The 17,975-nt window shown below is 42.2% G+C and overlaps 1 protein-coding gene across 12 annotated transcripts in view; it reads right to left on the bottom strand.

Moving 5' to 3' along the window:
* WDFY4 (WDFY family member 4) overlaps positions 1 to 17,975 on the bottom strand; it is a 410,290-nt gene that overhangs the window by 348,968 nt on the left and 43,347 nt on the right. For all 12 annotated transcript variants that reach the window (XM_049854909.1, XM_049854915.1, XM_049854916.1 and 9 more), the window contains exons 5-8: positions 17,780 to 17,914; positions 13,801 to 13,990; positions 13,032 to 13,221; positions 9,980 to 10,137 (exon numbers count right to left, since the gene is read on the bottom strand). In XM_049854909.1, coding sequence (XP_049710866.1) covers positions 9,980 to 10,137; positions 13,032 to 13,221; positions 13,801 to 13,990; positions 17,780 to 17,914 — 673 coding nt within the window. The remainder of the gene's footprint in view (positions 1 to 9,979; positions 10,138 to 13,031; positions 13,222 to 13,800; positions 13,991 to 17,779; positions 17,915 to 17,975) is intronic.

Below are 17,975 nucleotides of genomic sequence, written 5' to 3'. Positions count from 1 at the left end.
CAAAGCCTTAGCACACACCAAAAGTGAACAACTGTATTTATTTTTATGTAGAAATGGTAATATTTTGGATATATTGGGTTAAATATTTATATAAATGTATGCATGTGTATGTATACATATATTAAAAAAAATCCATTGCTGTCAAGTCAGTTCTGACTCATAGCAACCCTAAATGATAAAGTAGAACTGCCCCACAGCATTTCCAAGGAGCACCTGGTGGATCTGAACTGCCAACTTTCTAGTTAGCAGCCATAGCTCTTGACCACTACACCACCAGGTTTTCCATATGTGTATATACTTGTGTATGTATATATATATATATATATATATATATATATATATATATATATACATATATGTATGCATGTATATGCATATAATATATTATATGTAACATGGAGCCCCTTGGTGGTGCAAATGGTTAATGAGTTCGGCTACTAACCAAAAGATTGGAAGTTCGAGTCTACCCAGACGCACCTTGATAGAAAGACCTGGTGAGCTACATCTGAAAAATCAACCACTGAAAACCCTATGGGGCACAATTATACTGTGACACACATACATGAAGTTGCCCCGAGTCAGAGTCAATTCAGCTGCAACTAGTATATATAAAAACATATAAAATATATTAATAATATATTACTTTCACCTGTTTCTTTTTATATTTTTTAATATGGGTACTAGAATACTTCAAATGACATGTGAGGGGAGGAGCAAAATGGTAAAGTGAGTGGTCACTACCATTTACTCCCCCAGCAACTAATCCACTGAATAACAAATAAAAACAAGCATAGACTGAGATCTCAGATCTCCAGATGGCAGCTGAGGTATTGGAGAGTTGGTGTGAGTCCAGAAGTAGGGAGGGGAGGAGCAGGGATGGCACAGAAGCTGGGAGAATACACCCCCTAACATTGGGAGCACTCACTCATCACAAACATTTTGGGATGGGGCTAGGAAACACCTCAAACAGGGAACACAGAAAGGGAGCTAATCCAAGGAAGCTGTGAGCCAATTTTTTAAGGTGGTATAAACTGGCTCGGGGAGTTAGTGGGCTGTGCAGTTGGGAGGGGATGAAGGAAGATCATGTCTTCGTGGGAATGTGCTGATGAATCTCTCTGAGGCCAAGATAGACGGGCTCTAGGACCTGGAGGAACTGCAAGGGTAATAAGGTGAGGGGAATACTTCAGACTGACAAGCAACACAGAGGGAAACAGCTGGCTCTGGTGCCACAACGGTACATCATGGGAGAGCCTGTGCAGGGGAGGGGTGCCTATAAGGAAAAGACATATACAGGCCCCAACTTCACCATAGGAAAGTTGAGCCCCACCACTTATGTCAGCATCTACGACCAGCTAAATCTTCCCCCTGTCCTGTGCATGCATATTGAATTCCAGAGATCAAGCATGCAGGGTGACTGAATCAGCACCGCAAAAAAAAAAAAAACCTAAGGATAAGAGTCCTTCCAGTGGTTCTTAGGAGACGACACCAAGCCCACTGCTGGTGAGTCAATTCCGACTCATAGAGGCCCTGTGGGGTGGAGTATAGCTGCCCTGTGGAGTCCCAGAGCAGTCTTTGTGGAGGTGGGCTGCTGTATCCTTCTCCCATGGAGTGGTTTGTGAGTGGATGCCCCAGGCTTTAGGTTGGCAGCGGGGGGGTTGGCCACTGTGCTACCAGGGAGCCCAATCAGAAAAATTTCCCACAACACCAGAATATAAATTTAAAGTAAAAACAAAAAGATAAGAAAATGGCTCAAGTTCAAAAAAAATAGTGAAACACACAAAATCACAAGAAAAGAAGGACAAATCACAAGTGAAACATGAAGAACAGGAAACTTCTCATATGGAGGCTAGCCTAGCAGAAAGAATTGATCGTTTTCAGACTACGGTGGCAAATGTTTGAAGAAAGCAAAAACACACAAAATACAAGCTAGTGGAGATCAGGAAACAAATAGAGAAACAAAATAAGAGACTCAACAGGAAACTGAAAACATCAAAAAAAGAGAGAGAGGGAGAACTACTGGAATCGAAGAATAAAGCAACTGAATTAGAAACAGCAAGAGAAACACTCAACAATTGTGTCAAACAGGCAGAAGAGAGGATAAATGAGCTAGAAGACAAAATAACTGAACTTATCAAGTCTCAAGAGAAAAGAACAAAGAAAAGTGAACTGCTCAAAAGGAAATATGGGATTCAACTAAGAAATCTAACATTAGAATTATTGGAACCCCAGACCACCATGACAACTATAAAGGCATAGAAACAATTTTCCAAGAGATAATCAGAGAGAATTTCTCAGACCTGTATAGAAAACCAAGCCTGCCAATACAGGAACTTACAAGAACACCAATCAGAACAGACACAAAAGGATTAACTTGGTGCCATATCCTTATAAAATTCTTGAAAACCAAAGACAAGGAGAGAATTCTGAAAACAGCAAGAGAAAATCACAATATAACATATCAAGGGTCTTTCATAAGAACCAGTGAGGATTTCTCCTCAGAAACTCCAGATGCCAGAAGACAATGAAGTGACATATAAAATACTGAACGAAACAATTGCGAACCAAGAATTCTTTATCCTGCAAAGTTGTCATTCAAAAACAAAGGAGAAATCAAGACATTACCAAACAAACAGAAGCTCTGGGATTTTGCTAGTATAAGACCAGCTTTGCAAGTATTACTCAATAGAGTACTCCAAATGGAAAGACAAGAGCATAAAATAAGTACTTGTGCCTATACATAGGAAATAAATACATAAATAAATAAGAGAGAAAGATCTCAAAAACACAAATACATGGACAATCATAAGGACCAAGTATATGATATTTTCAGGGAATAAACTCAGTAATTAAATCCCATAAACAATACAATATCAAGTTTATAAGGAATAAGCACAAAGTAAACTTATCGAATATTAATTGTATATTAATGTCAATGGAGACAGACTAACAAAAGTGGGGGAGGCAGGGGCATATCAGGAATGGATTTATCATGTTAAGGTTGTATGTTAACTGTTTTTCATGTTAAATATTGTTACAACTGTAAGTTATACGACGTAGTACATCTGGTAACCACTAAAAAGTCACGGAGAAAGTAACATTCAGAAGAAAAGGAAGAAAGCAAAAAAGCTCATCACAAAAAATCAGCCAAATACAAACAAGAACAGAAAAAAGAAAATCATAATAAAAAAACAGTTACAAAACACTCAAAAAAAAAAAAAAAAAAGGCAAAATGAGTGAGGTAAACACACTACATTTTCAGTAATAACCTTAAATGTAAATGGTCTAAATGCCCCATGCGAAAGACAGAGAGTGGCAGAATGGTTAAAAAAACATAATCCATCTTTTTGCTGTCTATAAGAAGCATCTTAGACATAAGGACACAAACAGCCTGAAAATAAAATGATTGAGAAAAATATTCCATGTAACCAGTAAACAAAAAAAAGAGCAGGGATGGCCACACTGATAACAGATAAAATAGATTTTAAATAAAAATCTATCACAATAGATAAAGGAGATAACATAATAATAAAATAATATGCAAAGCCAATCCAGCAAGAAGACGTAACAATTATAAATATATATGCACCTAACAGCAACGCATAAAAATCTATTAAACAAATATGAATATGAAAGAAGAAATAGATGCCACAATAATAGTAGGGAACTTCAACTCGCTGCTTTTAATTATGGACAGAACATCTTAAAAGTAGATCACTAAGGACATTGAGAACTTAAATAAAGTTGTGAGCTAATTGGACCTAATTGACTCATACAGGAAGCCCCACCCAGCATCAGAACAATGTGCATTCTTCGCCAGCATACACGGATCATTTTCCAGAATAGGCCCTTTGCTAGGACACAAAACAGGTCTCAACAAATTGAAAAAGATTGAAATCATACAAGGCATCTTATCTGATCATAACAATATGAAGCTAAAATCAACAACAGGAAAAATAAGGGGAAAAAGTGAATACATGGAAAATAAATAACACACTACTAAAAATCTACTGGGTCATAGAAGAAATCAAAAGTGAAATTTAAAGACCCGTAGAATCATAGGAAAATGAAAATACAACATATCAAAACCTCTGGGACACAGCAAAAGCAGCACTTGGAAATTTATACCAATAAATAACTATATTAGGAAAGAGGAAAGATCCAAAATCATTAACTTAAACCAATAACTTGAACAAATAGAAAAGGAAGAGCAAAAGAAGCCAAAATCTATGAGAAAATAAGGAAATAATAAAGATCAGGACAGAAATAAATGACAGAGAAAAATACAAAGAATCAGCAAAACCAGAAATTTGTTCTTTAAAGAATCAATAAAATAGACAAGCCACTGGTTAGGCTGTTAAAAGAAAAACAACAGAAGCAAATAACCAAATTAGGAAATGAAATTTGTGACATTACAATCGCTCCAACAGAGATAAAGAAAATCATAACTAATTACTATGAAAAATTGTACTGCAACAATTTTGAAAACGGACAAATTCCTAGAAACACACTACCTACCCAAACTAACACAGAAGGAGACATTTTAAACAGACCCATTACAAAAGAGAAGATTGAAGACGTCAAAAATACTGCCAACAACAAAACAACAACAAAAAAAGTCCAGGACCAGACGGCTATACTGGAGAATTGTACCAAACACTCAGTTGACACCAATCCTACTCAATCTCTTCAAAAAGATAGAAGATGAAGGAACACTGCCAAACTCTTTCTCTGAAGCCAGCAGAACTCTGATACCTAAACCAGGCAAACACATCACAAAAAAAAGAAAATTACTGACTGATACCCTTTATGAACATAGATACAAAATTTTTCATTAAAATTCTAGCCAACAGACTTCAGCAACACATCAAAAAAAAAAAAAAAATACACCATGATCAAGTGGTATTCATATCAGGATTACAAGGATATTTCAACATTAGAAAATCAATGCAACCTACCATATAAATGAAACAAAGGAAAAGAACCAAAAGATCGTGTCAATTGATGCAGAAAAGGCATTCAAAAAAAATTCCACACCCTTTCCTTACGAAAACTCTCAGCAAAACAGGAATAGAAGGGAAGTTTCTCAACATAATTAAGGGAATATATGCAAAACCAACATCCAACATTATATTCAATGGAGAAAGGCTGAGAGGCTTCCCTTTGAGAATGGCAATGAGACAAGGACGCTCATTATCACCACTCTTATTAAACATTGTCCTGTAAGTCCTAGCCAGAGCAGTAAGACAAGAAAGAGAAATAAAATGTATCCTAATTGAAAAGGAAGAAGTAAAACTATCCCTATGTGCAGATGACATGACTGTATACATGCAATACCATAAAGATTACACAAGAAAACTGCTGGAACTAATAGAATAACTTAGCAATGTTACAGGGTACAAGATCAACACAAAAAATCAGTTGGGTTCCTCTATGCTAACAAAGACTACTCCAAAAAAGAAATTAAGAAAACAATACCATTTACAATAGCTCCCAAGATGATAAAATACCTAAGAATAAACCTAACCAGGGACATAAAAGACATACAATGAAAATTATGAAACACCACTACAAGAGAATAAAAGAGACCTACAGAAATGGAAAGATACCCCATGCTCACGGATCGAAGGCTTAATATAGTGAGAATGTCAGTTCTATCTAAAGCGATCTACAGATACAATTCAATGCTGATACAAATCTCAACAACATACTTTACTGAGATGGAAAAACTAATGACCAACTACACATGGAAAGGAAAGAAACTCCAATTAGCCAAAGCAATATTGAAGAAAAAGAACAAAGCAGGAGGCCTCACACTCCCTGATGTCAAGACATACCATACAGCCACTGTAATCAAAATAGCCTGATATAGTGTCAGTGACAGACACATAGACCGGTGCAATAGAATTGAAAACTCAGTGTTAAACCCAGCCATCTACGGACAACTGATCTTCAGCAAGGGGTCAAAGTCCATTCAGTAGGACAGAAACAGCCTCTTCAATAAATGCGGCTGGCAAAACTGGATAACAGCTGCAGAAAAATTAAACAGGACCCATACCTCACACCCTACACAATAACCAACTCAAAATGGATCAAAGACCAAAACATTAAACCTAACACTATAAAATTTCTGGGAGAAAACTCTGAGACCTAATCTTTTGTAAAAAAAAAGATAGGATAACAAATCCACAAATAAAAAAAAAAAAAATAGAAGAAGACAAAACAGATAGATGGGACCTCATAAAAATTGAAAACCTAGGTTCATCGAAAGACTTCATTAAAAAACTAAGTAAGACAACCTACAGACTGGGGGAAAAATCTTTGGAAACGACTTATCCAATAAAGATCTAACCTCTAAAATCTATAGAAAATTGCAACAACAACAACGAGAAAGCCCAACCACAAAATGCACAAAGATCGTGAACAGAATCTTCACCAAAGAGGATATCCAAGCAGCCAACAAACATATGAAAAGATGTTTGTGATCATTAGCCATTAAAAAAAAAACCATTAGAGAGATGCAAATCAAAACTACAAGGAGATACCATCTTACACCAGCTAAAGGAGCACTGATTTAAAAAACAGATGACAACAAATGTTGGTGAGGATGTGGGGAGATCAGAATCTTCATCCATTGCTAGTGGGACTGTAAAATGATACAGCCACTATGAAAAACAGTATGGCGCTTTCTCAAAAAACTAGAAACAGAACTACCTTACGACCCAGCAATCCCACTCCTAGGTATGTACCCTTGTTGTTGTTGTTCGGTGCTGTAGAGTTGGTTCGGACTCATAGCAACCCTATGCACAGCAGAACAAAACACTGCCCAGTTCTGCGCCATCCTTACAATTGTTATGCTTGAGCCCCTTGTTGCAGCCACTGTGTCAGTCCATCTTGTTGAGGGCCTTCCTCTTTTTTGCTGACCCTCTACTCTATCAAGCATGATGTCCTTCTCCAGGGTCTGGTCCCTCCTGATAACATGTCCAAAGTATGTGAGACGAAGTGTCGTCATCCTCACTTCTAATTAACATTCTGGCTGTATTTCTTCCAAGACAGATTTGTTAATTCTTCTGGTAGACCATGGTATGTTCAGTACTCTTCAGCAACACCATAATTCAAAGGTATCAATTCTTCTTCAGTCTTCCTTATCCATTGAGGCAATTGAAAACACCATAGCTTGGATCAGACGCACCTTAGTCCTTAGAGTGACATCTTTGCTTTTTAACAGTTTTAAAGACATCTTTTGCAGCAGATTTGCCCAGTGCAGTGCATTGTTTGATTCTTGACTTCTGCTTCCATGGGTGTTGATTGTGGACTCAAGTAAAATGAAATCCTTTACAATGTCAATCTTTTCTCCATTTATAATGATGTTGCTTATTGGTCCAGTTGTGAAGATGCTTGTTCTCTTTATGTTGAGGTGTAATCCATAATAAAGGCTGTGGTCTTTGATCTTCATCAGCAAGTTCTTCAAGTCCTCTTCACTTCCAGCAAGAAAAGGTTGTATCATCTGCATCCCACAGGTTGCTAATGAGTCTTCCTCCAACCCTGTTGCCGAGTTCTTCATATAGTCCAGCTTCTCGTGTTATTTGCTCAGCATACAGATTGAATAAATATGATGAAAGGATACAACCACGATGCCCATCCTTCCTGACTTTAAACCACAGTATCCCCTTTTTCTGTTCAAATGTCTGCCTCCTGATCTAAGTACGGGCTCCTCATGAGCACAATTAAGTGTTCTGGAATCCCCATTCTTGCAATGTTATCCATAATTTGTTATGATCCGCATAGTTGAATACCTTTGCACAGTCAATAAAACACAGGTAAACATCTTTCTGGTATTCTGTGCTTTCAGCCACTAGCCATCTGACATCAGCAATGATATCCCTAGAAACCTAAAAATAATGACACAAACAGACATATACACACCTATGTTCATTGCTGTTTTATTCACAATAGCGAATGAATGGAAACAACTGAAGTGCCCATCAATGAATGAATGGATAAGCAAATTGTCGTACAAACATACAGTGGAATACTATGCAATCATAAAGAACAATGATGAGTCCACGAAACATAACATGAATGGACATGGAGGGCATAATGCTAAGTGAAATAAGTCAAGCATGTAAGGACAAATATTGTATGATACCTCTTTTATAAGGAGACAAGAATAGATATATGGAGACTAATGTTCGTTGGTGGTTACCAGGGAGATGGGGAGGGGAAAGTGTGCTTTAGATCATAGAGACTTGTTTTGTTTTTGTTTTGGTGATGAGAAGAGTGACACCAAATATGGATGTATTGAGCACAGCACAACCAAAATAAAAATGAGTGTTTGAGCACATATGGATGCGGATAGGCATATTGGTATACGGGTAGGTACAGGTGTGTATATAGGTGCAAACAGATAGAAGTACGTGTAAATACTAATATGTGGGTGCAGACACATATATTCATTGAAGATACAAATATGGATACTCCACAGATGTAACCAAACACCTTCCAAGATTGATTTTCTGGGTTTGAAAGCTTAGGACCATGGTCTCGTGCAACAACTCAGTCAATTGGCGTAACATAGTTCACAAAGACCATGACCTGCATCCTAGTGAGGTGAGTAGCGTCTGGGGCCAGAAAAGCTTACGAGCAGCCATCTAAGACACAACTGCAGGTCTCCACTCACCAGCAGCAAAAAAGGAAGAAAGTAAGCACAAGCTCAGAGAAGAAACAAGTCTACAGGAGGTACAACCTGAGACAAGAACTCAATGGTGCCCAGCTACCACCACTGACTGTTCTGACTACAGACACAATAGATGGTCCCGGAGAGAATGAGAGAAATATGTGGAGTAGAACTAAAATTCTTATTTAAAAAAAAAAAGCCAGACAACCTAGAACAGTAGAGAACAGAGGACTCCCTGATACTATCACCCTGAGATATTCTAGAACTGAGCCTAACCCTGAGATCCCCTTTTAGTGAACTAGCAGATTGGCACACAAAATAAAGGATAATACCCATAAGATCAGTGCACTACTTAAAAACCATCAGTATGAGACTAACAGGTCAGCAGTTACTCAAAAGCAAAGATGGTAAGATAAGGGGGCAGGGAAACTAGAGTACTGAAAATGGAACAAACAACACAATTAAAGAGAATGTTGACACGTTGTGATAAATGTAACTAATATCACTGAAAAATTTGTGTGGAAATTTTCCAGTGGGAACCTAACTCGCTATGTAAACTTTCACCAAAATCTCAATAGGATATTTTTTTTTTAATTGTATATGAGGCTGACATTATATTTTCATTAGACAGTATTGGGCTAGAGGATTGTTTTCAATCAATTAAAATCAAATGATGTTAAAAATTACTAAGAAAAGTCAGTTTTGTTTCTAGAAAAGCTGTTGAATAGATACAGTTTTCTCTGGAAGGGCTTCCTAACTAACCCAGCAGAGTGGGCCCTCCACACCTCACTGTGCCCAATGCGTTTACTGAGCCTCAGAAAGCATCCAGGCATGTGATTGAGGAACTCAATCGATCAATAATCAATATCGCAAAGCTCTGAGAAGGCAGTGACTCTGACCCTGGGTGGCTATGTCAAGGTCATCTGTCCCCATCAAGTAAGCAAATGCTACACGGTAATCCATACAAGAGGAAGTGGTGGGTGGGTGGAGATCAGAGGCCTCTGTTACTTGAGTTTATTATCTTTGACTTAAAGTTCCCTGTAAGTCACATCCAAGAGAAACTTCCTCATTATGTGAAGCTGAGGTTGGGCATCTGGAAAAATCTGTGGGGGAGAATGTTTTTAATCTGGGCATGATCTCCCGAAATGTTACAACGGAATCAGACCCTACCGAGCATTAACAGGTGCAAAATGTTTTCTTTTTTTTTTTTCTGTACAAAGTTTCAGGAGAAGACCTATGTGGCCTTGTCAGGCAGGGCACAGCATCAAATGTTGCAGGTTGATCAGAGACCCAAGAAGGACCTACCAGAAGCCTCGTGATGGAACTTGAAGCCTTCACGTTGTGGGTAAGTGATGCTGTCAAAGACCTTCAGCTCCGACCTTCCACAGGTGGTCAGCCACATCACCAGCCTGAAGAGCTCCTCCAGGTGGGGGTCCACCTCACTCTGGGACAGCCCATCGTACCTGTGGAGACAAAGAGGCCAGCTCCCTGGACTTCTTGGACAAAGCAGCCAAGTTTGCTGTAGTGCTCCTCATAGGAAGCAAGGCAGTGCAGGTTGGGGACTCTGGGAAAGACCCCAAAGGTCTCACCCCAGAGGCAGCTCAGCATCAAAAGGCAAGGGGGTGCTTGGATGAGCATCACTTTGTTCCCAAATATCAGTCTTAAATCTAAAGCTGCAGCATCTACTTACAGGAAGGCTACTTTCCAGGGCTGAATGTCCAAAAGGCCCATGCTCAGGGTACCAGCAGAGCTGGAGAACCCCCAAAACAAAAGAGGTAATACTTTTATAAGGCAACAAAGTAGACACCATGGAGGAAAATAGGACTTTATCAGACTTCTTTATGTTTATTTTCAGGTTGAGTACTGTTTTTGTTTTTAGCTACTTATGGGTATGTGGGCTACCTTACTCTTTTCATTGAGGAGACCTCTAAAGAATGATTTTTAGCTCTGCCATTTCAAGAGTCAGTGCTTTCAGTGACTTCAATTAAGGCAGAAGAAAAACCAGTGGGCTCAGATGGGTCCTTCCCAACACTTCTAGGAACAAGATCGTTTCTGGTGTAAATTAATCACCCATTTAACCAAAGAAATGTCGAAAACTGCTAAAGCACTGTCCTCCATGGTCACAATAGCTAGGAAATTGTGGCCAAGACAAATGTAAAATGTGCGGTAGGTTAGTCAACAGCCTTGTGTACACTCAGTATTGGATGCTTGTGTCTGTCTATCTCTCTCTCTCTCAAAATGGCCAGTGCTGACTAAAACGGCGACACTGTGATAAGGTGGAACCTCAATCACGATGTCATGCAGATCTTGGAAGACACCAACCCGAAGATTCCAAAGGTAATAGGAAGCCCCAGGTGGATATTCCAACAGGTTGACAGTACATGGATACCCACACGTGTTCTGAGTCAACAGAGACGCATTAAGGCCACCAAAGATGAGACCCAATAAAATTAAAGACCAGTGAAGATGGAACTAGTCTGAGGACAAAGGATTGATAGATGGCAAGACCGTGGGAAGATAAGTCTGCTGTAAAAAGCCAAAGTGGCATCTACTTAGGCCCAGGACCCAGCTGCTCATTTACTTAGGCACTGACAGGAAAATCTAAGAGTCGTGCAAAGCCAGTCGGCAACTGTGAAGGTTCAGACTCTAGCTACATCCTCAGCCCTACCTCCTCCACCGTAGATCAAGCTCCTCACCCTTTAACACTACCTGGCCAAGATGCTGGAATTAACCAAGTATGTCCTGATCCTCCCATCCTAAATACACCTGTTCCAATTTCCTGCCCTATGTATGTCTTTGAACAGCCATTAAAGAAAGATTCTAGGCAAAGATTTCTAAAGATACTACATGAGAAGAAGGGGTAAGAGGAGAGGTACCCTAAGATTTCTAAAGATACTACATGAGAAGAAGGGGTAAGAGGAGAGGTACCCTGTGAAAAGGTTGGAAGCTAAACTCCTAACTCGTGATACCTTTTAGAAACCACAACAGTAGCCCTTATGTATCCACAGGAACTTTTATTCCTAGCATTCCTTTGCAGGAAGTCTCTCTGGGTGTTGTCATTTAATCACATCCTTCTGGAGGCTGTGGGACTTCAGACCCTCATCCAAGTCCCCTCCTCTAGACTCTGCATGTCTCTATGTTGAAATCAATGAGGTGTAGTGGTGAGATGAAGGGTTTCTCATAGTCACAGAGCAAAGCCCAAGGGATTACATTTGGCTGGGCCCTTAAGAAGCTTCCCCAAGATGGGTGGAAGAGTTTGGACCATCAAGGAGTTTCTTTGCTTTCCATACGTTGGTTCTATCCAATCCTGGGACCCAAACTGAAGATGGAATGGTAAGTCAGGGTAAAGGTAATAACCCAGCAGAAGTGCCTTTCTCTTTTGGGTTTCCCATGAGTCAAGAATTTGACAGCGAGTAATTTATTTGAGAATTGATCTCAGAAAATAACAGTAGGAGAGAGGCCATGAGAAACAGGGAATAGAAGGAAGTCAATATGGGAGCTTTATCAAGCAAGTACACATAGGGCAACAGGAACATAATTCTTGTGGTGAACTCTAGGAGACAGCATAGTGCTATCCCACTCAGGGGGCAAATTTGCTGGGTATTTATCCATCATCGCCTGTCAATCATGGGCTGAGGGATGCTCTTGGGGGTTGTTAATTCCCTGGCACCTCCAGCCCCCACCAAGCACCCAGCAGAGCAGGTTACAGCATTGCCACACAGAGATGCAGGTTCTGACTGGTGGAAATCAAATTGGTCAGCATGGAGATGGAACATGTCAAGGGGATCTGTGTAGGACACGAACTGGACTCGATAAAACTAACATCACCCTTCAGCAAAATATTGATTCTCCAGTAAAGTGGCCCCAAACCTGGCTGCACACTGAGTTTGTTAGCTGCCATCAAGTCAGCCCAGACTCATGGCAACCCCATGCACAATAGAATGAAATGCTGCCTCTTCCTGCACCATCCCCATGATCAGTTACAAACTGGGCCATTGTGCTTCACAGAGTTTCTAATGGCTAATTTTTGGAAGTAGATTACCAGGTCCTTTTTCCTAGTTCGTCTTAGTCTGGAGGCTCCACTGAAACCTTGTTCATCAGCATGGCAACACACAAGCCTTCACTGACAGAGAGGAGGTAGTTGTGCATGAGTTGCATCGGCCAGAAATCAAACCTGAGTCTCCCACGTGAGAGACCAGAATCCAACCACTGAATCATCAATGTCTCGCATTGAATTATTTTGCAATTAGAGGTCTCCCTAGCCACATCCTATGGAGATGTATATGCTGAGAAGCATCACTGTCTGTCTTCTTCCAAAGCAGCTTTGTTTTCTTCCCTACCAAGCACAGCCACTTACCGAAGCAACACTTTGAGCAGCAGAGGGTAGCCCTCCCCATTCTCGAACTCCAGGAGCAAAGCTGAAGAGATGGGGTAGGAATCCTTCACGAAGCCCAAGATGAGCCCCACAGCCTCGCTCACATCTGGAGCCGGGAACGTGTCTGCAAGCTTGGAGAGGTTCTGGAGGGAAATCTTAACACAATCCATGGCTGCCAGAAGAAAATATACCCCATTCAGCTCAGAGGTGATAGCACTCCCCTCCAAAATCCAAACCAAACCAGTTGCCCCTGAGTTAATTCTGACCATGTCAATGCCACATGTGTCAGGGTAGAACTGTACATAATCAACCAATGAAAACCCTGTGGAGCACAGCCTTCTTCTCACCCCCCTTTAAGCTGCATATCAGGAAGAGAACGAGAATAAATTCAAGCATCTTTCTGCTAACTCTTGGATCAGAGAAGGTTTCCCCACAGCAAATGTCATCCTGAGAGCTGAGCTCTGCAGGCCCAGATGACAGCAGGAGAAACGGGAAAAAGGAAAGAAGCATCAAGATGAACAATAAAAGCAATTTTATGAATGGAGCATGCAGTGTAGGGTCATCTACAGGACATAGTTTGGCATCAATGAGAGCCCTGCTCATTCATGTCTCCCCTAGTCCCAGTATAGACCCTACACTGATGCTACGAGACAACCTCATGGTCTCATAGGAAGTGGGCCTAGTCTTCGCCTGAGTTCAAGGAAAGCTCTGCTGTGGCCCGCGGCCCACACCTGGTCTCCTGGGGACATACCCTGCAGGTACTGGACGATACTGAGGTTCTGTGTCTTGGAGATTGCTCTCAGCACGCAGAAGGTGGGCTCTTTCCAGAAGCAGCAGCTGTGCTCCCGAAGACAGGTCGTGGCAATCAATAGAGACTGGAGCTCAGTTCCTGAGACAAGTCCTTCTAGACCCTGAGACTCACTGCAAATGTTGAGCAACATCTGGGGTGGGGGGTGGGGAGAAGCCAAGGAAATTCTGGTCAGGAAACCATCTTTCTGTGATGGATCATTCCCTGCTTTTCCGGAGTAGTGATGGCCATGCCTCAGCAGGAGGGACAGTGTTGAGCATGGTAACCTCTGTCCCAGGCCAGCATGCACTGGGTAACAGGGGTTGGGGATCAAGTCTGAACTCATGATCCTTGTACAAGTAGTTGTTATCCTTTCCAAATCAGAAGAACACAGAAGTAACTGACTTAGACCGTGTCTTTTTATATAGAAAGGCAGCAAAGTGGTATCAACAATTAAGGTATAGTGTAAGAGGGCACAAGTGCTATTTAAAAAGAGAGATGTGTTCCTGTGTCCCTGGTTGGCACTCAAACTCTACTTCTCCATAAGATCTTGAGAGTTACCCTATAAACTTCTGTTATAAATTTAATTGTGTACCCCCTCCCCCAAATTTATGTTGAAGCTCTAACCCCTGCTACCTGTGAACCTGACCTTGTTTGGAAAGAGGGTCTTTGAGATGTTATCAGTTAACATAAGGTCATAGCAGAGCAGAATGGGTCCTAATCCCATCTGAGTTGTGTTCTTATATAAGAGGAGAAGAGACACAGAGAGACACTCAGAGGAAGGAGGGCCACAAGAAGTTGCAGCTACAAGTCAAAGAACACCTGAAGCTACCAGATGCTGACACAGAGGAGAAGGGATCCTCCCCAGAGCCTTCGAAGACAGCATGGCCCAGCCAACACCCTAACTTCAGATTTCCAGTCTCCCGAACTGTGAGACAATAGATTCCCATGCACATAAGACTCCCGGTTTGTGGTTCCTTGTTACAATGGCCCTGGGACACTAAGACCCCTCCTAACTGGGCTCTGGGCCTCCACCAATCCAGTCTCCCAATGGCCCTAGGACGCTAAGACCCCTCCTAACTGGGCTCTGGGCCTCCACCAATCCAGTCTCCCAGTGGCTGCCACAGGGATTTCCAGCACATTCCTCTCCAATCAGGTTAAAAGCCAGACAAGGTAACATAGCTTGCAGAGTCCAGCGTGGACTAGCCCTGCCTCCTTTCTGACTCGGTCTCCTACAGCTCTCCCTTAGGCTCCTGGGGCTCCAGCCACCCTGACTTTCTTCCAGTTTGACAAATATCTTGAGTTCCTTCCATCGAAATCCATTAGCCCCTTCAAGCATGGCAATATAGTCAAAGCCGGGCAACCAGGGAGCTAAGCTATGACTACACTTTCTAGCCTCCCTGGCAGGTAGGTGTGGCCAGTATGATCAAGTTCTCACCTTGTCTCTCCTGGTCCCTTGACCTAGATGGCCTTCCTTTCCCTCTTCCATCCCAACCAGGCCATGCCATCTTCTCTGATTTCTTGTCAATCTCAGGTCTCTGATTAAATGTTATGTACTCAGGACAGCCTCCATTTATTCTCTAATATAAGGCCTCCTTCTCATAATTTCCCAGATACTCTTGACTTTTCCTTCAGAACACTTAAAAAATTGATAACTTCACATTTAGTCATGTGATTATTTGTCACCATCTGGCTTTCCTGGCTAACTTTACCCTCTAGGAGTGAGGACACTGTGCTCAAGGCTGTGACCCCTTGGTGGGTGCTCAGTATATATTTGTTGACTGAAACAATACAAACCCTTCTGGAAACCAGATACAGTCTATCACCTGTGGCTCACATTCCTCTCCAGCAGATTGAAAGGACCATGGAGACAGAGGTTTGCACCCCTTCAGTGCAGGGCACAGGAAAGCCCTGAGACAAAAGTTTGTTAAAGTACCAAGGGCTGTGTCCTGGCCACCACTTAGAATGTAATCAAATATGGACAAATAACACCTGATGCCCAATGACTCGACAGCAATGGGTTTGGGCCCAACAATGCTGCTCAGAGGGTAACCCACTGTTATGGAGCGGATTATGTCTCCCCAGAATAGATGCTGGGATCCTAACCCCTATTCCTGACAGTGGAATCCAATGTAGTGTAATCATCTTCCACAAGGCAATCTACTGTTACGTGATCAATCGCCTAATCATTTCTGAGTTATATAAAGAGCAGCATAGACACAGAAATGCACATGTACAAATGAGGAAAGATAGATGTCTCCTGAGGGTCATTTACAAGCCAAAGAGCCAAGGAAGGAATCAACATGACTAACACCCCGATTTGGGCCTTTAGCCTCCAGAACTGTGAAAGAATAAATTTCTGTTCTTTAAAGCCACCTACTTTCATTCTTTCTGTTACAGCAGCACTAGGTAACTAAGACACCCACCCTAAGTGATGTCAGTCAGAATGCATGTGACACACTCAGATGATGACAATTCTGGCTTGAGAATTAGTTCAAAATGAATGTTAAGGTGAGCAAATACATACAGCGGACACATGTCCTGTCTACGATCAGGTGCTTCTAGCTGTGAGACACTGCCCGGGGCCCTGGCCTTACAGAAGTGAGTGAGACACACAGTGCTCCTTGCTCTCTACCCACCTCAGGGTCAGAGAGCAGGGGGAGCCCTGGAGAATGCAGCAGCTCAGAAGCTAAGGAAGCAGAAGTTCTCCAGCAAGGGGACAGGGGAAGGCAGAGAGAAGTTATGCTACAAGCACTCCTGGTTCATTGGGTAGGCAAGGGAAGATGGCAACGATAAGAAGTTGTTCTTGATGCTTGGCGCCTGGAATGTCTTCTGAGAGGAGGGGGAGGTGGCATCACATCTGTGAGTGAACTTGGAGCCAGATGCCTCGGGGCCCGCCCCAGCTCCCCTACACACTATCTCTGTGACCCTGGACTCAGTGGTGTATCTAGGGTATTACCCTGGTCCTGGGTGCATGGTGCCACTGAGTAGTTTCTATTCACCCAGTATGGCCCAGTGTCCTTCCCCAACCACGACAACGTGTTACTTAAAAGATGCATGAGCTTGACTTTTATTTTTTAGCTAATGTTATGGTAAGGTTATCTAAAAGAGAGGTGTCAGATGTTCGGACAGCGGTGCGATTCCAGTGCTGCCTTAGGCACAATTTTCTGTACATACGCCACAGGCCGTACCAGGTTAACTGAGCCTGCTCGGTGGTGCCACACGCCCAGGGATGGTGGAATACCTGCCATACCTGCCATACCTGCCATACCTTCCATGCCCTAGTTGTGCCTCTGCCCGGACTTGATGCTTACTCGCATACCTTAAAGGCTCCACTTATAGAATCAGGATAACAGTATTACACACATCCTGGGGTCAAAGTGAGAGATGACAGAGATCATATAGGAGGCACATGGCCCTATGTTGGATATATACTAAGTACTTAGGAAAATGTTGGTTATTTTTTTTACAAGCGGGACTTTAGCATACTTGTGATCAAACGGAAGGGGCCAGAGACAGAGAGGAGATTCCAGATGCCAGGAAGAGTAGACAGGAGCCAGGAGTGCAGACCAGAGGAGAAGTAGCTGGGTGGGATGGTGAAGCAGGGTAGCCAAGTAGAGGAGATGGCTATTGGAAGGAAGAGGAACATGTCTTTCTAAGAGAGAACAAAAGAGAGGGTATTAATGCCACGATATAACGAGCTGAGGGGACTAGCAGAAAACCTACATCCAATCACACAGGGTCCCCAGGCATTTGCAGAGTGGGGGAAGGGTGAGCCAGGTACTCCAGCAGAAGAGAGGAGCTTCAGAACTGGGGCTGAGAAAGGTGCCTCGGGGTTCCTGGGCAGCCAGGGCAGCCGAGGGGAGGAAAGCATCTCAGAGAAGCATTCGGGAGTCAGCCAGGGCTCGGCCAGCTCAGAAGGGAACCCCCTCCTCTCACTCACCTGCACAAACATCCTCTGAACCTGAAGGTTGCTCTCCAGAAGCTCATCCTTTTCCGAAGGAAAGACAAAGAAGAGGTAAAGGCACTGTAGAAGCAGGGCTGGGAGCCCAGATTCGGCAACTCGGCCCAGCGTCTCCTGGGAGGGAAGGGGACACGACTTGAGGACAGAGTGTGACACACAGCTACAGGCTCAGATG

The sequence above is a fragment of the Elephas maximus genome, chromosome 16, assembly GCF_024166365.1.
Source record: "Elephas maximus indicus isolate mEleMax1 chromosome 16, mEleMax1 primary haplotype, whole genome shotgun sequence".
NCBI classification, from domain to species: Eukaryota; Metazoa; Chordata; class Mammalia; order Proboscidea; family Elephantidae; genus Elephas; species Elephas maximus.
This window is presented reverse-complemented; position numbering and strand designations above follow the sequence as displayed.